The sequence below is a fragment of the Ochotona curzoniae genome, unplaced genomic scaffold (genome assembly GCF_017591425.1).
Source record: "Ochotona curzoniae isolate NIBS_2020 unplaced genomic scaffold, NIBS_Ocur_1.0 contig_3819, whole genome shotgun sequence".
Taxonomy (NCBI): domain Eukaryota; kingdom Metazoa; phylum Chordata; class Mammalia; order Lagomorpha; family Ochotonidae; genus Ochotona; species Ochotona curzoniae.
The window spans coordinates 56,885,140-56,907,884 of record NW_024466004.1 but is presented as its reverse complement, the minus strand read 5'-3'; the positions used below and the strand labels follow the sequence as shown (position 1 = coordinate 56,907,884).

Genomic DNA, 22,745 nt, shown 5'->3' with positions numbered 1-22,745 from the left:
GAAAAAAAAAGTCAGAAACCATGAGCAAATAACAGGATATCTGAGAGAATTTTTTTTCTCAGTAAATAGCAAAAAAAGTAATTGGTAAATTCACAGTGTAAGACCACCCTGTAGTCCGTGAGTGCACCAGCACGTGTGAGATCCACTTTCCCCAGTTTTGCATGAAGCACACTGACATAGCTGGCGTTAGAAGTTGGCACAACTCCTTTGGAAAGCAATCTGCCAGTATGCTTCCAAAAGATTTCAATTTCACTTTAGTCATTCTGGCTTCCAAGAACCTACCAAAAGGAATCAATCCAAAATATAGGAAAATATTCTGTAAGGCATCAAGAGGTAGCTTACAGCATTTTAAATAATACAGCAAAAACTTGAAACTACTTCGATGCTCATCAAAAGGAAAATGGTTAGAGAAGTAATGATTCATCCTGCAAGGGAATTATGTCATAGCAGTACATTTAAAGATTTGTGAGTAATAAAAAATACATGATATTAACACTAAATGGATAAAAATTGAAGATAACAGTATATTAAGGATGAAATCAGAACCATGTAAAAATTGCCTATGGATAATACTTGAATTCAGCAAAAGGATGATCATGAAGACCTGAGTGGTTATACTCAGATTAAGCTATTTTCTTTCCTCTCTCATTCTCTGTAATTTTATATCATTTTCATCTACTTAAAATCTATCTGAAATAAGACAGAATTTGGGTTTGGGTAGGACAGAGTAGGAGGCTGGAGCAGACCCATAGAGCAGATGTCTCTGACAACGGCAACCTCTGAAAGTGACCTCAACCCACAGCAAACGCTACTGCAGAGCTAGGTCCTTGGGAAATGCAGGCTCAACCTTCCCAGTCACCCGGGACAAAGAAAGGGATTCAAATTCAATTGCAGACACTACTGAAACCCCATTCACTTGAACCAGTTTGAACCATCAGACCTGAAAGAGGCTGCAGAGTTCACCTCCCCACTTGCCCCCAGAGACACAAACACAATTTTACAATAAAAGCAAAGAGACTAAGACACTTGCCCAGAGTCACCCAGCATGCCCATGGCAGCCCTGAACTTGAGCCCTTCCATGACTCTTCCCTCAGCTTTTCCTGCCCTCCATAAGATCTTGACTCAAGACTAAAGAGAAACAGCAAATTTTCCGAAGAGTCTTAGCACAAAGAAAAGGTCTTGTTGTTCATTTAAAAGGGACACTATTAACATTTACATCAATAATGATCCAGGAAAAAAAAAACTGTCTCCAAACTTACATCCCACTGTCCATCTTCACTGTAGCAACAGGAATATTGACCCAAGGCGAGGAGAGGAGGAGCAGAACTCACATAAAAACCCTGGCAAAGCCCGAGACGATGAATCCTCCCTGGCCAGAGAGAGAAACAGAGCCAAACAGAAAGCAGAGCTAAATAGTAACATCTGGAGGAAAGCGCCCTTTCTGACAAAGACCCACCGAGAAAGAACTTACATCTGTCTGGAGTCGTGCACTGTACCAAGTCTCAGGCTGGGCTGGGGAGAGGCACAGGTCCAGTGCCAGCCGCAGGATGCATTGCTCCAGCAGGGCCAGGCTGCTGGCTGATGGGGGTCCACAGGCACGATGGGCCTCCAGGAGGAGCTGGTCCAGGGCTTTGGGGATGCGTGTGACCAGGCCAAGGGAAGGGTGGAACTCCAGCAGGTAAATGTTTTGCAAACCTGGGCTTAGAAGAAGAGGAACCACAAATGAGTCTCACACGAGGAAGATTTGAATTTGGTCTAAAGATAATTTCAGATTTGTCAAGACCAGTGAAACAGTTCCTCTAGGTCAAGAGCATTAGAAAAAGCTGGCATCCTCAAAGGACCTGATAAGCGATGCAGGGAACCCTCGGGTTTATACACATTCTGTACATATTGTTTGCTTTCATTTGAATCCTTTTAAAACTGAAAGACACACAGGCTTGTAGTTTTATAATCCAGTGACATGCTGGGCCTAACTCTCGACTCTAGCTCTTTAAAAAAAAAATCCCCTTTATTTGAAAGGCAGAGTTTCTGGGAAAGAGAGAGAGAAAGAAAGATCTTTCATCTGTTGATTCACTACCCAAATGGCCACAAGGGGTTATGCTGGAACTGGCCAAAGCCAGGAACCTCTTCTGGGTCTCCCCACATTTGTGCAAGGGGCGCAAGTACTTGAACTATCCTCCATTGCTTTCCTAGGCTATAAGCAGGGAGCTGGATAGAAAGTGGAGCAGCTGGGAATCTAACCAGCACCCATATGGGATGCTGGTGCCACAGGTGGTGTCTTTACCCTCCATGCCAGAGTGCCAGCCCATTGACTCTAGCTCTTACCTCCAGCTTCCTACCAAGGCACACTAACAGGTCAGAGCGATGGCTCGGGTGGTTGGGCTCCTGCCACCCATGTGGGAGAACTGGATTGAGTCACCAGCTGCCGGCTTCTATCCTGCCTAACCCTGACTATTGTAGGCATGTGGCAAGTGAATCAGCAAATAAGAGAGCTCTCTCTCTCTCCTTTGTTCTCTCAAATCAATAAAGAAACTTTGGAACATTTTCTTAAACCAAGAAAAGTAATATTAACATCACAGACAGCAATAAGGTCAACTTTCTAGTAACCAAAGTTGAATGTGGAATACATGGTGGTCTTTGTGTTACTTCATTTTCACTTTAAAATTTGAAACTCTTTGGCAATGAAAAGATTATTTAGATAACCAGCCAACTTCCCAAAACAAAGTAACTTAAAATAAGAAATAAACTGAACAACAAATAATTTCCATTGCTATTGAATTGTTTTTCACTTGAATCTATCTCCCTCCACCCCCACACATCTAAAGAAAAAGACAACTGGGAGCCAGCATGATGGCTCAAATTTGACTAATCCTTTGCTCTCAAGCACCAACATCCCATATAGATGCCAGTTCATGTCCTGGCTGCTTTTCTTCCCATCCAGTTCCCTGCTTATAGCCTGGGAAAGCTGTAGAGGATGGCCGAAGTCCTTGGGCCCCTGCACCCGTGTGCTCCTAGCTCCTGGTATCGGTTTGGTTCCGTTCCAGCCATTGCAGATAGAAGATCTTTTTCTGTTTCTCCTCTCTGCAAATCTGCCTTTCCAATAAAAACAAAGAAATATTTAAAAATAAAAAAGATGACGACAATATTTAGATTCTGTACATATCTAAGTTTGCTGTGAGACTGTTTTGTCTGTGTTATTGCCTGCCTGAGGCTCCAGATCCTAGCACACCTCCTGTTACATGTGGGTGTTCACCCAGTATGTGTTGGGTGTTGAAAAGAGCTGAACAATTTATCCACCCGTTTGGAAGCAATGGATGGTCATCTAGAGCAACACAGTGCAATCGGGCCTTGCCATTCGCTTGCCAGTTTCCTCTCTCCTCAGTGGCAGGAATGGGGGTGACAAAGGGTGTCACCTTTCTGAAATATAATCCTGCCCCTTTAAGGGGAGGCGGGTCACTAGATAAGTCTGCAGGTACCTTTTTAGTGATGCTTGCTAAAATAAGAATAATAATAAAAAGAAATTTGCTTATTTTATTTTTATTGGAAAGGTGGATATACAGAGAGGAGAGACAGAGAGGAAGATCTTCCGTCCGATGATTTACTCCCCAAGTGAGCGCAACGGACGACGCTATGCCGATCCAAAGCCAGGATCCAGGAACTTCTTTCCAGGTCCACGTGGGTGCAGGGTCCCAAAGCCTTGGGCCATCCTGGACTGCTTTCCCGGGCCACAGGCAGGGAGCTGGATGGGAAGTGGAGCTGCTGGGATAGAACCGGCGCCCATATGGGATCCTGGGCATGCAAGGTGAGGACCTTAACCACTGCGTCATCGCGCCAGGCCCAAAATAAGCAAATTTCTTCTTGAGAAACTTTCAAACACATATATATTCCATGTATAGGAGCCTTCAGAATGTTCACATATTATTATGTGGGCCAGCATAGTGGCTTACCAAGCTAATTCTCTACCTGCAAGCACCAGCACCTTATATGGGTGCCAGTTCAAATCCCAGCCTTTCCACTTCAAATCCAGCTCTCTTTTTCTGGCTTGGGAAAACAATGGAGGATGGCCCAAAGCCTTGGGACCTTGTACCCAAAATGTGGGAGACCCAGAAGACGTTCCTGGCTTTGGATTGGCCTGGCTCCAGCCCTTATGGTCATTTGGGGAGTGAAACCAGTAGTTGGAAACTCGTTCTCTCTGTAAGTCTACCTTTGTAATAAAAATAAATCTTTTAGAAAAAAATTGTGTATTATGAGAAAAAGTATGGATTTCAATGTTTTGTGGACTAAAATAAGGTCACTATTTAATTCTATTTTTAAAACATTTTTAAAATCTTACTTATCTTTTTTTATTTGAAAAGTACACACACACACACACACACACACACACACACACACACACACACACACACACATCTTTATTTTTATGGTCATTTCTCAAGTGCCCATAAACAGCCAGGGCTGAGCCAGGCCAAAGTCAGGAGCCTGGAGCTTAGTCTAGGTCTGCAGATGGGAGACCAACTCATTGAGCCATCATCTGCTACTTCCCGGAGTGTGCATCAACAAGAAGCTGGAACTGGAAGCGGAGCTGAGACTTGAACCTTGGCACTGTGATGCAGGAGGTGAGTGTGCCATGGGGTACCTTAACCCCCATGACAAATGTCTGCCCCACCACCATTTTTCCTATAACCTGTTTGAAGATCCATCATATGGGGGCTTGTGTGGTCTCTCTGATTGAAACCCCTGATGATGCTTTAAGAGCATCTGCTTTTTTCCCCCCAGAGCTTTCCAAGGGAGTGAAAATTTGCACATAGTGGCACAAATTTAAATCCTAGCTTCCCAATCTTTTTTTTTACTTACAAAACATTTCCCCAGATACTTTTAAAGATGCTGGAGTCAAATTTATGTTGTTGCTTTCTTTTTTTAAGAATATTAGTTTATGTGGAAGGCAGTGTTACAGGGAGAAGTAGAGAAAGAGCTATTCTTTGGCTGGTCCACACCCCAAAAAGCCACAGCAGCCAGGATTGGGCCATGCTGAGCTTCATCCAGGTCCCCACATGGGTACAGAGTCCCAAGGCTATGGGCCATCTGCTGCTGCTTTCCCAGGCACATTAGCTGGGAACTGGACGGTAAGTGGAGTAGCCAGGACTCTAACCAGCACCTAAAGGAGATGCCATCATCACAGGTGGTGGCTTAATCTGGACGCCACAACCAGACCCTAAAATCCTATTTAGATTGAACACTGCACCCTCAAATTATTCTATCTAGAAGGAAAAAGGTAAAACATTTAAGGTAACACCAACTTACCAGCTCTTGTTGATGGAAATCAGTTGCTCGCAAATGATGCTGAGGGGAAGGCCGAACTTGTTCTTATCATCCAGACGATCTTCTTGCCAAAGGCTCTGGACATACTCGCGCTGATGCTCTATCTAGAAATGTAGCAGAAGCATCAACATGAGAAACAAGTCCAGGTTTCCCAGGGATGTGACTAATGAGGCTTGACACAAGAAGGCTATCTCCCTCTGCGTGTCTACATCAGACACTGCTTGGAAGGTCACATGCCATACACCTGCTGGACTCTAGTCTGAGCTCATGGTCAGCTGGAAGAAGCAACAGCAACCAATGTAGAGAGCTAAAGAAAATGGTTTTCTGTAACAGAATTCACTGAAAAAAATTCTTAGCAGCTTGTAATATCCTTTGTCTCCTGTTTGCTACCCATCACTGCCATTTTTTTTAGATTTATTTATTTATTGGAGAGTCAGATATACAGAGAGGAGGAGAGACAGAGAGGAAAATCTTCCATCGGATGACTCACTCCCCAAGTGAGCGCAACAGACGATGGTATGCCGATCCAAAGCCAGGATCCAGGAACTTCTTTCCAGGTCTCCCACACGGGTGCAGGGTCCCAAAGCTTTGTGCCATCCTTGACTGCTTTCCCAGGCCACAAGCAGGGAGCAGAATGGGAAGTGGAGCTGCCGGGATTAGAACCGGTGCCCATATGGAATCCCGGCACATTCAAGGTGAGGACTTTAGCCACTAGGCCACACCGCCGGGCCCCATCACTGCCTTTTCTGTAGAGGACACCCAAGGGATCATTCCTTTCAAATTTGAAAAAAAAAAACTGTCTCACACACACATAAACACCTTAAAAATAAGCACCATTTTGGCCTGGTGCAATAAATTAATGGCTAAAGTCCTCACCTTGTATGCAGTGCAATCTCCTATGACACCAGGTTATATCCTGGCTGCTCCACTTCCCTTCCAGCTCCTGGTTATGACCTGAGAAAGCAGTCGAGGATGGCACAAAGCCTTGGGACCCTGCACCTGTGTGGGAGACCCTGAGGAAGTTTCTGGCTCCTGACTCAGCTCCTGCTGTTGTGGCCGCTTGGGAAGTGAATCAGCAGATGAAGATTCTCTCTCCCTCTCTCCCCTCTTTGAAAAAAAATCTGACTTTCCAATAAAAAAGTAAATCTTTAAAAAAAAAATAAGCACCATTTATAAGCACCATTTGTACAATAAGGTCTTGAAAAGATTTACCACTAGATTTTCTTCCACTACTGGAAAAGCTCTGTAACCTAATTTCCCAAGGTCCATTAACTAATTAGGGTTGTAAACCCTTCTTGAAGGGTGGAGTTTGTCTAGAATTTGACTATACAAATGAGCCTATATACAAACATGCTGTACCTGTTACCTGGAAAACAGATTCTGCAGCTGCCCTGGAAGGAGGGCTCTCTTCATTTCTGGGCTGTTTCCCAACCTTCTCACACACAGAAAACTGAAGACCCAACTGTACTTACGTGCTGGTTGAGCATGCCTGTCACAAGTTGCCGGTGAAGCCTCAGGCAGGTGCATTCATCCTGGTAGGCCTTAATGAAATACAGGTGGCCAAGATCAAACCTGGGGCGGCGATGCATAATGTCCGTCATCACTTGAGCTAAGGCAAACCTCTCTTCAGCGTCCAACGTGTGCTGGTAGGCTTCGAAGTAGCAAGCAAGAAGCTGCAAGTCAAGTGGATAGCCAGGGATGAGCAGAGGCAGCTCTGGGGTCCCACCAAGGAAGCCAGGGAGAACCCAGCCTTTGCTTTGGAAAGCTGAGGGATGGGGTGGGAGAGACACAGCTCTGGGTAGTGGCCCTGGTGCAGGCAAATGCACCAGCAGCAGCACCCCTGGTGGGTAGGAAACCCAAGACAAAACTGAGGGTGGGGTGGGCAAGAGAAAGATCCCAGCTGTTACAGGATGCGAGCGAGATCACACCAGACATGTCTAAGGTTTATTAAGGAGTCTTTATTAACCATGGTGATAACAGAGCATACTAGAAATAGAAGATCACATATGGCAATCCAACCAATCATAATCCAAAGGTCATTACCCTTAAGTCCATCCGTTAAGCTGAAGACCTATGTCCCAGCTTCCCCAACAATATAAGTTATCCTAAGAGATATACAATGAATAACCTGGACACACTTACAAAGCTGCAGACGTTCACCTTTCCTTGGCTTCTCTGCCCACATTCCACTACTGCTAGGCCTCACCTCTCCTGGAATTCCTGACAGTACACGAACCAGAAACAACACTACTATATCCATTGTCCCATCTAAGCAGTGCAAAGGGACCATGCTCAGGGAATTACCTGTCCTGGGTCAGCCAAAAGTCGAGGTGCTAGAGTAACGGAAACACCTGACCAGAAAGAGAGAGCCCCTGCTTCATGGGCCTTTTAAAGGGGCTTGTGAGGGGAGTGGAGCAAATACCTAAGGAGTTAATCAGCGCTCATTGGGATGGGCAGGAACAGAAACTGGGATTGTAGTTAAAAAGACTAATTGGACTCATCTGCGTCCAACATCCCGGCCGAATTAGGATGTGGGAGGGGAGAGGATACAAGGAGAGGTGAAGGAGCAGTCACTGACTGCAGTCCATAACACCAGCCTTGGAGCCAGAACAGCCACACTTTGGTCTGTTCACCCTTCCCCTACTCTCTCCCAACACGATGAGTGTTGTCTGATTAATAACACATGGCACCACAACTCTATGCCAATGGGGCAACACCTTCAAGGCCTTTCACCAAATATCTGTTGCTCCAATACCTTCCTCCAAGAACCCAGTCTCCCTTCTCCATTTCTTCCCATCACCAGAGAGAAGCAGCACCCAGCTCTCACATCCTCAGCCCCAGTTCTGACTGCTCTTTTCCAGAGTTTGCCCAAATTTCACCCTGTTGAGGGTGGCAATTTCTTCTTTATTCAAAGTGATATATCCCAGACCAGACTCCTGTGGGAAGGGCCTGGGGAACAAAATTCACCAAAGGGTCAAGTGTCAAAAACCCCAGAGGGCCTTCTGACTTAGTGGCACCTGCAAGCTTCCAGGCACTACCACTTGAAGGGTCCTCAGGTCGGAGCTGCCCCGTGTGGGAACGTCAAGTGTATACAATTGGCCAGCATCATCAGAAAAGGCTCTCCAAAGATTTGAACTTCAACTTCCAGAGTGACCATTCTAAACTGGGACTGTAGGGCAAGACAAACAGCTCTGATCCCCAGAGTTGCTATGTTGGGGTGGATTGAAGACAGTTCTAGCCCCTAGACACGCTGACTTTTGCAGATTACCCCTCCCATAGCCTGTCAAATCTATTGAAAGAACTAACAACTTATCTCTTTCTTGCAAAAATGACAAAAACGTTTTGCTTTTCTAAGTGTTTGGTCATGAGCAACACGTTGACTTCTAGATTGGATATGATGCTCAGGTGTGTTTTTGTAACTCCCTTGTGTGTTTCCACAGTGGGAAAATTTCCATCTATACATTGCTTTCCTGTGAAGTACAATGTCTTGAAGCACTCAGTCCAAGTGTTTATATTTTCTGGGTAAGTGGCTGAGGTCTATTATCATCTATTTGGTATTTCCGCATTTGGGAGTCATGGCTGTTTTGTTTTCAGATCTCAAAAGTAGCTGAAGAAGTGCCTAGGCCCTAAGTATCTGGGATGTAGTAACTGATAGATAAACATGTCCTGCCTGAAGCTGCTGAACTTTGATTTTTCTTGGTCTCACAACTAAATGAACCACTCCCTCTTCTGCTGATCTAACCCTACATATTCCCTGCCAGCTCCCTTTGCAGGATACTGGGCTGAAATGCTGAAGTTGCAATTCCAGTCTCCCTAAAGTGCTCTTGTTTCCTGGGAAGCTGGTCCCAGAGGCTCCAGGCCAGGAGGAAAGGCCCCTGCTCCACAAACGATGGGATTTCCTCGAAGAAGATAGGGAGCCCTTCACATTGTACGACCAATCCATTCTTAAGACAGTGGGCCAGGAAAAAAGTGCAAAGGAGGAAGTGTCACTTGAATAGAGGAACACAGCGACACAGGAAGCAGAGACAACAAGCATACATGATGTCTGTCCTTGGGAATTTGAGTTGCTTGCAACAGCAGACAGAAGCCCTGAGGGCCCGCTGGGCCCAAACCACCCAAATCAGCCAATCTTAACCTACGTCAAGTGACAGTTTAGTGACATCTGGGGATGACTTTTTGAAATATTTTTTCAGAAGACTTATTTGTTTTACTCGAAAGTTAGAGTTACAGAGAGGGTGGGGTAGAGACACAAAGAGAAAATTTCCATCTGCTGGTTCATTCCCCAAATGACCTCAATGGTCAGAGCTGAACTAGTTCAAAGCAGGGAGCCAGGAGCTTCTTCTGGGTCTCCCACGTGGGTGCAGGGTCCCAAGGACTTGTGATAGCCTCTACTGCTTTTCCAGGTCACAAAGAGGCAGCTGGATCAGGAAGTTTAGCAATCAGGACTTGATTAGGCACCCATATAGAATTCTGGTGCCACAAGCAGAGGATTAACTGACATGCTATGGCACTGGCACCCAGAATAATTTCTTTCTGGGCTTGACATGGTAACTTAGTGGCTAAAGTCCTCACCTTGCACACACTGGGATCCTATTTGGGTGCCAGTTCTAATCTTGGAGGCCCCACTTCCCATCCAGCTCCCTGCTTATGGCTTGGGAAGGCAGTAGAGGACGGCCCAAAGCCTTGGGAGTCTGTGCCCATATGGGAGACCTGGAAGAGGCTCCTGGCTCCCGGCTTCGGATCACCTCAGTTCCAGCTGTTGTGGCCATTTGGGGAGTGAATCAGTAGATGGAAGATCTTCCTCTCTGTCTCTCCTCCTCTCTGTATATCTGACTTTCCAATAAAAATAAATAAATCTTTATTAAAAAAAAAAGACTTGTTTCTTTTAAATGCAGAGTGAGTGGAAGAGAGGGAGAAACAGAAAGCCCTTGCAGTCACTGGTTCACCCCTCCCCCACAACGGCCAAAACAGCCAGAGCTGGACCAGGATGAGGCAGCAATCTGGAACTCCATCTTGGGCTCTCACATAGATACAGAGGCCTAAGTTCTTGGGTCTTCTTCTGCTGCAGGGAACTAGAAAGGAAACAGCAGCAAGGATTCAAACTGACACTCCAATATGGGAGGGCAGTGTTGCAGTTGGTATCTTAACTCACAGTACTACAATATTGGCCCTGGGAGGACAGCTCTTAATTTAATTACTGGACACAACTCTTACCCATGGAGACAGTACCAACCTGAGTCTGCATCACAAACTTTTATCCCTCCTGTTAAAATGGCATATAGGGCCCGGTGCAGTAGCCGAGTGGCTAAAGTTCTCACCTTGCACGCACCTGGATCCCATATGGGTACTGGTTCATGTCCCAGCTGTTCCACTTCCCTTCCAGCTTCATGCTTGTGCCTTGGGAAAGCAGTCGCGCACAGCCCAAAGTGTTGGGACCCTGCACCCACGTGGGAGATCCAGAAGAAGCTCTGGGCTCCTAGCTTCAGATTGGCACAGCTCCGGCCGTTGCAGTCACTTGGGGAGTGAATCATTGGATGGAAGATCTTTCTCTCTGTCTCTCTCCTCTCTGTATATCTGACTTTGCAATAAAAATAAATAAATATATATATATTTTAAAAAGATGGCATATAAACCTTTAGATAAAAGCACTTCCTCAGATGTTCATTCTTTTGCTATGAAGTCATCCATGTGCATTCATAATAAATCCTTTCCCCTACTAATCTGTCTTTTATCAGTTTAATTTCCAGGACCTGGAAATAGACTGAAGCTAAGAGTGTAGAAGAGAAAATATTTCCTTCTTCGATACGTGGGACTAAATAGCACCCAAAAGATCAAATACTACTTTATCAGTCATTAATTATTTATTATTGGTTATTTATTTGACAACCCAAAGCTAAGGCTCAGGAGGGGAGTGCCTAGGGGACTTTAGTTCCAGCTTTCTGGGATGACTTTTGGAGAACATTGGTTTAAACAAGCTTGGATCAACCATGGGATTAAAAGGAAAACTCCCAAGGAGGCTAAAACTGAGGTCTCAGAAGGTGCTCCACGGGTTAGGAACCCACAAATCCCAAACATGAAGAAGGAAAGTGGGGAGCCCCCTGTCTCGAAGGAAACAAGGCACTGTAACTTGCCTTGTTCCACCTGCCAAGCTCTTGAATCAAATCCAACGATTAAGCAGCAGAAGACCAATCAGAAACAAAGCAGGATGAATGGATGGGATGAGAAGCAGCTCCAGGGGGAGATTAGCAAAGCAACAATTACTTTCCTGATGTGTTCTGGACTAACTTGAATGTTTTTGGCTGGGAAGGAGCAATCCCAGAATCTGGCTTAAGAACATTTATAGGTCCTTGACCTCTTTTTCTGTACAAAGAGCCCAGTTGTTTGGGTCTTTGGCAGGGGAGTTCTGAGGAAGTAGGAGAGGAAGGTTCTTGCAGGTTCTGGTCTGCCCTGTTACATTGCCATTCTCGCTTTTGTGGACAGCTGCCTGAACAAATGGAAGTGCAGGACATGTGACCAAATTAGAGTCTCAGGAAAATAGAAACTTTTGTTTTTGGTTAAGTTATGTGCCAAACACTGCCATAATTTGCCTGGCAAGCTACTGCCTTCTGCAGCAAGTGAAGCTTTCTCGGACTTTGGGCTCCACCCCTGAGCAGTTCTCGGTTGGGTGCTTGCCTAATTTCACCATGAATTCTCTGTCAGCCTTGGCCGGGTCCTGGTCTTTGCTATTTTCTGGGTTTCATTTATTATCTGTTTGCTCACTGGCCCATTTCCACTTAACCTCCAGGCTGCTGTTCTTCTGAGATGTCTATGTCACCTGTGTGTGTCAAGTGGACATGGGGTACACACTTTTGGAAGGATCAAATATTGGCAACACACAAAAAAAACAGATCAAAGGAATAGTGTCAAACTCTGATGTGCTCATATTACTTTTACCACAATCCTTATGCACTCCTACTCTGGGACTTAAAAAAAAACCAATTGGAAATAGCTATTTAGGGGCTAACCACATGGCACAGCACATTAAGCCTCTGCCTGTGGCACTTGCATCCCATATGGGCACTGGTTTGAATCTCAGTTGCTCCACTTCCAATCCAGTTCCCTGCTAATGTGCCTGGGACAGCAACAGAGAATGGTCAAGTCTTTGGGCCCCCTGCACCCATGTGGGAGACCAGGAAGAAGTTCCTGGCTTCTGGCTCTGTATTGGCTCAGCTCCATCTGGGGAGTGAACCTGGGGATGGAAGATCTCTATATCTGTCTCTCTTTCTCTTTGTGTGTAACTCTTTCAAATAAAAATAAGTCTTTAAAAAATAGCATTTTTGGTCAAATAAGTGCTAAACAGAAAAATCAATGCAAAGTACAACCTGTCACCACACACACACACACACACACTTTCCAAAGCAATGCACACGAAAGTCTTTTCATTGTCACATAGACTGATTCAGATTGCCCCATAAATGTATCTTTGGTGGCTGTGAGCAGAACTGGCAAATAAAATAGTGGTCATTTAACAGAGGTTTCTCTTAAAGTTCCATAATCCACCTAACTTCACACCCACTCTAATTTTACGTACCTTCATTCATATGATGGCTATTTTGAAGTTCTAAAAGACCTCATTATGTTTAAGCAATTCTTAGCTACAGGGATTCCAATATATTTGACAATCAAAAACAGCTGAGAAAGCTTGGCAATAGAACTTAGCACCAGAGGAAATCAATTGTGTTTTAGATATAAATCTGGTTTGTCCATTACACATAGACTCTTTGGACCGAGTTCTGATTTGAAGGCCATGTCTTAAGAGTTTTGGCACAAATCACTCTATTTCTATAGGAAACTTATTCTCAGTGTAGGAAGAAGGAAGAGATTCCCAACAATGATTTCAAGCTGAAGTATTTTATTAACCACAGAAGGACCCAGTGGACACCCCTGAAGGCTGAGCAGAGAAAGAACCATGACTGAAGAGTGGAGAAATTGGTTGATTTTCCAGTTCTCTCTGCCCTTCTGCTCTTTATTATCATTGAGTCCTTCGTGGGTCCTCTTCAGCGCACAGCAGGAAGAGAGAGGTGGCGTTTAAAGCTCAAGCCCAGACCAAGACACTTGTGGAGTCCAGGGATGCTCTCTGTTGAATGCAGCCATTCTAGTGACTGCAGCGTGTGTCTAAATCTCACCTTTCTTCAGCTGATCAAAATAGGGATCTAATTTGCAGATTCAGGTTGCACGCACATCTGAGAGAGAGTCACAGGAGATCACACCTTCTCAGTCCAGTCGGTTATTTTTAAAGATAATCAGGTGACCCACAGCTCCATGAGTTCACAGGTCAGAGAGGACATGAAACAATCAACTAACTCTCCTACCAGTAAAGCAAGTCAGAGAAAACACCTCCGTTTCCTCTTCACCTGACCACATCCCAGGGTGTTGCACTTTGGCTTCCGCCCGGAGCTTTCTCAAAAAACTGCCAAGCACTGGCGCTGGCCCCACCACTGGAAAGGTGGGTGTTCCCTAACATTTGGCGGTTGTAAGCACCCCTTCCCTGCCGGCTTTCACAATACTATGGCTCCCAGGGGTTTCTCCACTCTACTTAGCCACCCTTTCTCGTGTCACAGCCTGCCCCTCCAATGCAGTTGTTTCCCAGGATCCCTTCCAGACATCTTTCTTTTTTCCCTCTTCACCATGCCTCATCTTGTTCCCTTGGCTCCCAGCTCATTCCTTTCCCTATGCCTGTGCCTGCCTCTCTATAAACACTCATCCCTATGGGTCCTGCTGTCAGCGCAATCTCCTTGCCCACTCCCACACTCCGCCCCGGCTCCCACACTCCACGCTTGCTCCTTGCTCTGCCAGTGGTTGCTTCTGCCAGGAGATCTCCAGCAGCCTTCCTAACCTCTCTAGCACGGCCCTCCCACCTCTTCCACTGCTATGACCATCACAGCACCCCTTCCATCCCAAGGGTTTTATTCCAGTCCATTTGTCACCCTCACACCCAAGACAGCAGTGGGAAACCAAGCCCTGGTCACATTTCTCAACTATGGAGATGCATCAACAGCTCTAGTATGCTGTAATAACATGGTTAGCAGTTCTTTCAGAGCCTGTATCCAAAACCCAAAGAGAGCTCATTTCCTGTCCTGCCTCTGAGCCAAACCATAGCCATTCCTGCTGTATATGTCCCGGATGTTGCAAAGGCTGCCTCCTCTGCTTAAGATTCTTTTCCCCTCGGCAGTCAAACCCTTACTCACCTTTTAGCCACAGGATTAAATCTTCATTCTTCTACCCTGCATCCCCCTCTCCATTAAGGTTCCCATAATTCCAGAATGTGCCTTGGTTTTAAGCTGTTAGCCACTGGGCTATAGTTTTTGCTTAGAGATTGGGTTAATTTTCATAGATTGGGAATTCCTTAAAGATAGAGACCTCCTATTTACATGTCCCTAATGAGGAGAATTAGTACCTTGTAGAACAAATCCTCCTAACAAGTAAAGATGATCAGAGAGAGGCTCACGATCCATGGTAAGGACAAAAAAGAAGGGCAGTACACCTGTAGTCTTTCAGTGATGAGTGAGATGCAAGCCATGAATGATGTGACAATGAGTTAGACTTGCTGCTTCAGCTGGAAACACATCCTTGTAGTTCACGCCTTTCACCCACCCACAGGTGACATTTATTTCAAAAGGACACTGACAGGTCAGTTGGCCTCTTTTAGCAAGCGAGGTGTGTCCCTATGACTGGACAAGGAGCGTGAAGAGAACCATCACCCCGATCCCTGAAGCACCCGTGTTATGAGAAAGGCCTAAAACAGACAACAACCTTACAAATGACACCATACAATCAGCTAGAATCCTTCACATTTTATTACTCTGTGTGGGTGTTTGTGTGTGTGACGCAGAACCACAGGAAAGCAAAGTTCCTACTCACATCCTCACAATTTGCTGAGATGGCTTAAATAAAAATAAGTAATCATTTGTTAACAGCTGGCCCTAAATTCCTACTGATTGACAACAAAAACTACTGTGCTTTGTAAGGATGATTTTGGGGGGCTAACAGTTGTGACACAGTGACTTGAGCTGCTACCTGTAGTGCCAGCATCCCATAGGAGAACTTGTTTCAGTTCATCTCTCTGCTAATGAATGCCCTGGGAAAGCAGCAGAAGATGGCCCAACTGCTTGTACCTCTGCCAGCTACATGGAAGACCCAGACGAAGTTCCTGGTTATAGCCTGGCCCAGACCTGGGAATGGTGGCCATTTAGGAAATCAGTTTGATTGTTTAGTCTCTAACTCTGCCTTTCAAATATATAAATACATAAATAAATAAATATTTCTTTAAAAAGAAAGAATGATTTTTAACAGATGTCTTGCTTATAATTAAAAATACCTGGAGCACCCACATGGCAGATCCAGATAGAGTTTCAGGCCCCACCCGACCCTCTTGGCCATTTAGGGAAGTAACCAACAGACAGAAGATCTTTCTATCTCTCCCTCCCTCACTCACTCCTTCTCTCTCTTTTGTTCTCTCTGTCACTTTCAATAAATCAATCAATTGTAAAAAAAAAAAAAATGATACCTGGTGCTTGTTCTGTAGAAGAGCTGCTTCCCAAGACCATAAGTGATATAGCACAGCAAACCTGTCCACACTCATGTGGGACCATCCCCGGGGCTGGGCACTTTCAACCTGGCCGCCCTCTTTGTGACCTGGGGAGGAAGCAGGTGGTAGCAATGAGAGACAGACCTTGTCCTGAAGTGGCTCCTCCAAGAAATGTGCCCCTCAGATTTTCAATTCTGTGTCAGGGATGGAAATAGAGAAGTAGATACTGCAATTGCTAATACTCAGCATTAGAGCCCTCTCTACAGAACAGAGTCCAAAGCCCTCAGCTCTTTGAAACTTTAAGACTTCCAAGTCTGCTGGAGTCTTTGTTTTCATTTCTAATTTTAATCTTAAAGACTAATTTTAGACATAAAACCAGACTTTAGTTAACATCAAATCGATGTTAAAATATTTTCAAGCCTATAATTTCCAGGCAAAGCCAATATTCTTTTCTAGAAACACATCTCTGGTGGTTTCATGACAAATCCAATTTCATCCTCTGTTTCCATTAGTATTAGCTAAGTCAACATCTTCTGAGACTTTTGAGATATTTCTGAATTACATTAGCCACTAACTTAAATCAATAAAGATGACCACTGTCATTCTTGGGTTAAAATGTGAGGGATTTGCACAGGGTGGTGGGAAAAAATGGAAATAAGGTATGAATTTATTTGGGTGCACAGAATGTTGAAAGTCATGCCTAGATTTTTCATAAGATGCACTTTCTATGAACTTTGTAAAGTATCTTCCCATTAGATTATTATTATGTGTTATTATCTGAAGTCCTTTTCTGAGTCTACTAATATTACTTTTAACTACTGATGTTACTATCATCTATTTCAGGATAAAACAGTAGAAAACAAGAAATGTTTAGGGACTAAAGTTCCAGTTCAATCATTGCCATGCATGGCAGGAACTGAGTGAGGCCCAAACTTTGGCCAGGTAAGAAAGTATGTCACAGAATATGAGTCTATACTGATTCGCTTGGCAAAAAGATGGCCAGGTGCCTACCTAAGTGTCTCAATCAAATTAAATTCTTAGCAACTAGATACAGTTGCATAATAAATTAATATGGACAACCGTGATTCATTGGTCTGTGGGATCACCAGTAACAACAACAGCAAGTAACTGAAATTAAATGCCTTACAATATTGGGTGCCATCACTGTATCCCCTGACTCAGATATCAAGGGTTGGTGTCTAAGATACGACCAAGAGACCCATTCTGTATTAAATTAATTGCCTGGGACTTGGAAAGTTGCTTGGTCTAAACTCTTTGATAAGTGTTTTATAATAATATAGACAAGGATGATCCCTAATTACAGTGTACCTAAATTTCAAAATAGCCCAAACAATTGCTACATTTCCTTCTTGGTGTTGCAATGTGTCTAGAAGTTCACAGCTCTTTCCAAATGTTAAGTCAAATGCTGTCATGCTCCCGTGCTGCAAAAAGGGGGGGAAAAAAAGCAGATACTCTTTCTAAAATTGGAAGTTTCTGATAATGGTGCCAAAAGGAAGAGCACAGATTGCAGGTCACTTGAGTCCCCTGCATCATGATTCCTCTTGGGGGCTTGCCTGGTCCTGGCCTAGGCAGATCTGGCAGCCTGTTAGAGACCCAGGCATCTCTCTGCTTTCCACTGTAGTTTCCTCAAGCTCAGCTGCTTAGGAAAAAGTCACTCATTTCGCCTGTTTACTTTGCTCCCCTCAGGGCCCTGCACCCAGTAGGTGAGACCAAAAGGTCCCTGGGCAACAGAGTGTGCACACCAGCAAGACTAAACTCTGGGGTCTAGCATTGTGGTTTTTCAGACTAAGCTTCTGTATGTGGCACCTGCATTCCACATAGACACCAGTTCAAGTCCTGGCTGTTCCACTTCTGATTCAGCTCCCTGCTAATGTGCTTGGGAAAAGCAGTGGGAGATGGCCCAAGGCCTTGGGCCCCTACAGCCATGCAAGAGATCTAGAAAAAACTCCTGCCTTCTGGCTTCTGACCATCCCAGCTCCAACCACTGAGCCCACTTGGGGAGTGAACCAATAGATGAAAGATCTCTCTCTCTCCTCTCTCTACAACTCTATCTTTCAAATAAAAATAAAATAATTTCTTTAAGAAGAGTTACAACCCGGCTCTAAAAGAGGCTCACAGTGTCCTTCAGCAGGGAGCTTGAACTCCCAACAGAACTAGATCCTTTCTAAAATGAGCCTGCGCAGGGGTTAGGGGAATGGGCATGTTGAGTGTTTCGATAGTATTGGACATATGCTTGTGCACTGGGGTGGGATGTGCTCACAGAAACCTACGTGCTAAGATCTGACTTCCCACCTGTTCCTTTCTGGATGTAGTAGCTGGCCACAAGCAGGAGCTCAGCCTCCAGCCCCTGCAGGTCGCTCAGGGCCTCATCATACATCACATACATGCTGTGTTGGTCCTGGCTGTGGATGCAACCAGCCACTGTGCTGTAATAGTCTTCCTGGTTCTCCACATCTGAGAACTCCAGGAATGGGGTGCAGGGGCCCTGAGGAAAGAAATCCAAAGCCAGATGTTACTGGAAAAGAAAAGCTGACATTCCCTAGCCCTGAAGCTTCCCCAGACAGCAAGCTTTTTCTCCTACACAGCCATCTGTCTGTATGCAGCTGTGAACACTCACTGTGAAGGTAGGAACAACTATACACAGAAAAAAAAAAAACATGACAAGGATAAAGAATGTCAGTGGTGGAAGTACTTCCTGAAGTTGATAACTACAGATGATTGCTTTTTCTTTTTTTAAGATTTTTAAAATTTGAATTTGAAAAGCAGAGTAAAAGTAGAGAGAGAAGGACAGAGAGGAGAGACATTTTCCATCCACTGGTTCACTCCCCAAGTGGCTGCAATGGCTACAGCTGGATCAGTCCGAAGCCAGGACCCTCTTCTGGGTCTCTCACATGCGTACAGGATACCAAGCACCTGATCTATTCTCTGATGCTTTCCTAGACAAATTAGCAGGAAGCTGAATCAGGACTTGAGCTTGCACCCACTTGGGATATCAGATATACAGGTAGAGCCTTAACCTGATATGCTGTGCCACCTGGTGCTGACCCCAGATGATTATTTCTTCTTCTGGATAATTCTGGAATAATTGGGAAAAGAGCCAGGCCACACTAGTGTTAAAGAGGAGTCAAATTATCTGTTTCAGGTCCTGGTTGTGCCCCCGTTTTCATGTCTGTATCATGAGAACAGTGGAGATCATATACAATACCATAGCTGATGGGAGCTAGCAGGAGTGAGGCACCTGCAGCCCACAAACTTTAGTTAACATTTTTGTTTTCATTCTCTAACTACTTCTAATGTGTGTCAGCATCATCTGCTAGCTCACTAACATAACAGTAATATCTCCCCCCAAGTTCACCAAGTTGGGTACCAGGACAAGTCAAGACTAGTAGGAACAGAGAAATGCAGTTCGGATCTCCTGCATGGGTGACAGGAACCTAAATACTGGAGCCATCACCTGGTGCCTCCCAGGGGGTGCATTAGCAGGAAGCTGGAATCAGGACAAGAGCTGGGACTTGAAAATGGGCATTCTGATACAGGACGTGGGCACTCTAAGCAGCATCTTAACCATCAGGCCAAGTGCTTCTCCTCACACGGAGTGGAAGGGGCCTTGGGCAAACTGAGGTAGAGATCACAGTGATGCATCCACAAGCCAGGGGATGCTGATCATCACCGGCAACCTCTGGAAGCTGGCCATGGCGAGGCAGCACCTCCACCAAGCCTTCAAGAAGACTGATGGGCCTGAGGACACCTGCGGCTCCAAACCAGGGAGGGAGCACAGAGCTTGTGGTGAACCACCCAGTCTGTGGCACTTTATCATGGGCTTTGTCATGGCAGTGCTCCCCTCGGACACTCTCTGAGGTAAGGACTACATCCACCACAAAGGTGTGTGTGTGTGTCCTCAGCCAGCTCAGAAACTGTGCTCCTGATCATTCTTCTGCTGGCCTATCACCATTCTCCTGGTTTCATGCTTCACTCTCTTGCAGCCTCTGAAGTCCTCCATCCCCAAGGTGCCTACCCTCCCTCTCACCTGTGGCACCTCCACTCTGCCACCTCCAGCATCTCCTTTGCTTCTCCCTTCTTCCTTCCTCCCCAGTGGAGCTGAGTCATGCCCCTGCCTGGGCTGAGGCCCTTTCTCCCCATGCTTTCCTATCTTGGATGCATTCCCTCTCCTCCATGGCTATCTAGTTCCCCTCTGCTGGACTCTTCCCTGTGGACAGGAACATCTACTAACATTCTCTCTCAGGGTCCCCCTCAAGTCCTAGTGTTGGGTTCAGGTCCGGTTCCAGATCCAGGCAGCTACACAGACTAATGTTCAGCTCAAAGTAAACTCTGTTGGGAGCGCTCCCAGCAAGGTTCACTGATCCAGTATAGGCAGTAGGCCAGGGAAGTCATGCCCAGGGTCTGTGGGGAGGAGGTAGGTGGTAGGAGGAAGAGAGAGAGACAGACAGACTGCTCCCTAGTGGGAGACAGCCCAGGACTACTTCCCATTGCAGGGTGACCATGTGAGGGAAATGGCCGCCAAGGGCATACAGCACTGGGCTTTTATACGTTTTAGGTGTGGGGAATGGGGGAAGGCAGCAGCTCCTCAGTTTGCATATGCTTGTGGCCATGACACGTTATCATGTTGGGTGTTGATCTCCTGTGTACTCAGCATTGAAAACATTTCTGGATGGGAGTGTCTGTTTGACCTCGGTAAAAACAGCATTGAAGCTAGTGAGGCTCTCTTCTGTCTTTGGTGGCCAGAAGAAGGCAGGAAGGAGAGACAGCACAGAGTCTGCTGGTTACCAAGGTTACCAGGTGTTCCTGATTTGTGATAAGTTTCCTTTTCCTTTGATGCACTCAGCTCCCTCAGGAGTTGCAGAAGCTCCGCCTAACACCTTGGACCTCATCTTTTCCTTCTACCTTCCTTCCCCAGGAAATCACATTCACAAATTTACAGCTCGAATGACTACTACCTGTTAACTGGTTGTTTCTGGATTCCTATCTCCAGATCAGACTTCTTAGAGCGCTGGAACCAGGTACTCAATGATTCATCTGGTATCCTTTCCTGGGTAACTCAACTTTCACATGGTCTGACAGCTCGTTCAGTCTCACCCTACATGTCCATTCAGTCACCAAGTCCTGCTGGGTTTCCTTCCTGGTTCTCAAAATCTACCCACTGCTTTCTGTCTCCTCCACCCACTACCCATGTAAGCTATTATTATCTTTCCCCAGGATTCATCTAAGGAGTGTCTAAACTTGTCTAGCCTCTTAATTGGCTCATCCACATCCCCTCTGGCTGGGGCTTTCCCTCCTCTCTGTGTCACTCACTCCCTGCTTGCAAGGAACTTCTAGAATGCACTTCTGGTAATGCTTTTAAAATCCTAAAGGTGCTCTATTTCTCATAGAAAACAATAAAACTCCTATGAATACAAAACTGATAAAATACAACATAGCACCTCAGGGAGCTGGCCCAAACTAGTCCTTTTAGCCTTGCGCATCCTGGTGGAGGAAAATTGTCCCCTAAGGGAACCTTAGGCCATGTATGGAGATTTTTTGATTATCACCACTTAAGGACATCTGGTTGGTAATAGCATCTAGGAGCTAATATATACAGTACCTATTTGCGACATCATTCATGGGTCATACAAAATTATCAACCTAAAAATTAGTCTGCTACAGATCAATATCATGGACTATAGGCCAGACAAGCCCAACTCCTGATGGAGGTAGGAGCCAAGCATGTTGCTAAGCAGCAATGCACAGAGCAGCCTCTCACAATGAAAAATTCTCAGGCCCCAAGTGTCAATGGAGTCAAGCTCCATTTTGCACCAATTTCTTCCCAACTTGTTTTGTTTTAGCCACTCATAATTTTTTATATAGGCAAATTTACAGAGAAAAGGAGAGAGTTTCCTGTCCTCTGGTTCATTCCACAAATGGCCACAAGGGCCAAAACTGAACTAAACTGAAGGTGGGAACCAGGAGCTTCTTTTGAGTTTCCCACACAGCTGCAGGGAGTCTCGAGCAGCTGGGCCACCTCTGTTGCTTTCCCAGGCCACAAACACAGAGACAGATGGAAGGTGGAGCAGCCAGGACAAGAATCAGTACCTATTTGGGATGCTGGACATTGCATGTGGATGAATAGTCTGTCATGCTACCCGGTCAGTCCTCCACTCCTGACTTGTCTTGGACGCTGCGCTAGAGCAGCTGGGACTGGAATCAGCACTCAACTATTGGGATGCTGAAGTTTCAGGCTGTGAGTTAACCTACTGCACCACAATGCTAGTCCCTCATCATCCTTAGAGTGTGAATCCTTCACTATGTAACCAGTTACTACATAGACCCCAGCACCGGTATGTTTCATCAGTCAGCCCAGGCTCTCTGCAGACCTCTTGATTGGTTTACATTTCCTGTGGCACAGCTACAGGAAACTCTCTGCACTAAGCAGGCAGCTGATGGCCAACCTCAGGAAGGAGCACAGAGCACGCCTAGAACCCACAGTTCCACAAATGTGTGCTTGATTCTTAAGCCTTCTAAGATGTAAAAGTGTGAACCATAGTAGGTAATAATCTACAGAAGGATATTTCATAGCAAAACCTTCCTCCAGCAGGCAGTTCTGTTTTGCTTTGCTTTCTGCTGCTCTTGAGCATTTAGGACATTTTAATAATTAAAGGCTTCCTTTAGTTAGAATTGCAAAGGTGAAATGATTGCTTCTGACAGAGTGGGCAGGACCAGGGGAAAACAGAAAGGAGGCTGAGAAATGACCTGCTACATGTGAAGTGTACACAGCTTCCTTCGACTTGTAAACTGAAGTGCTGGCTCTTGTTGGCATGGGCGCCTCTCTCAATGCACAAAGAGC

The 22,745-nt window shown here is 45.4% G+C and overlaps 1 protein-coding gene across 1 annotated transcript in view; it reads right to left on the bottom strand.

The window, feature by feature from the left end:
• The window catches only part of LOC121158655, a 161,605-nt gene that overhangs the window by 102,585 nt on the left and 36,275 nt on the right, over positions 1–22,745 (bottom strand). The window contains 5 exon segments of the mRNA XM_040983523.1: positions 1,472–1,700; positions 5,302–5,423; positions 6,792–6,992; positions 15,866–15,993; positions 18,200–18,392. Coding sequence (XP_040839457.1) covers positions 1,472–1,700; positions 5,302–5,423; positions 6,792–6,992; positions 15,866–15,993; positions 18,200–18,392 — 873 coding nt within the window.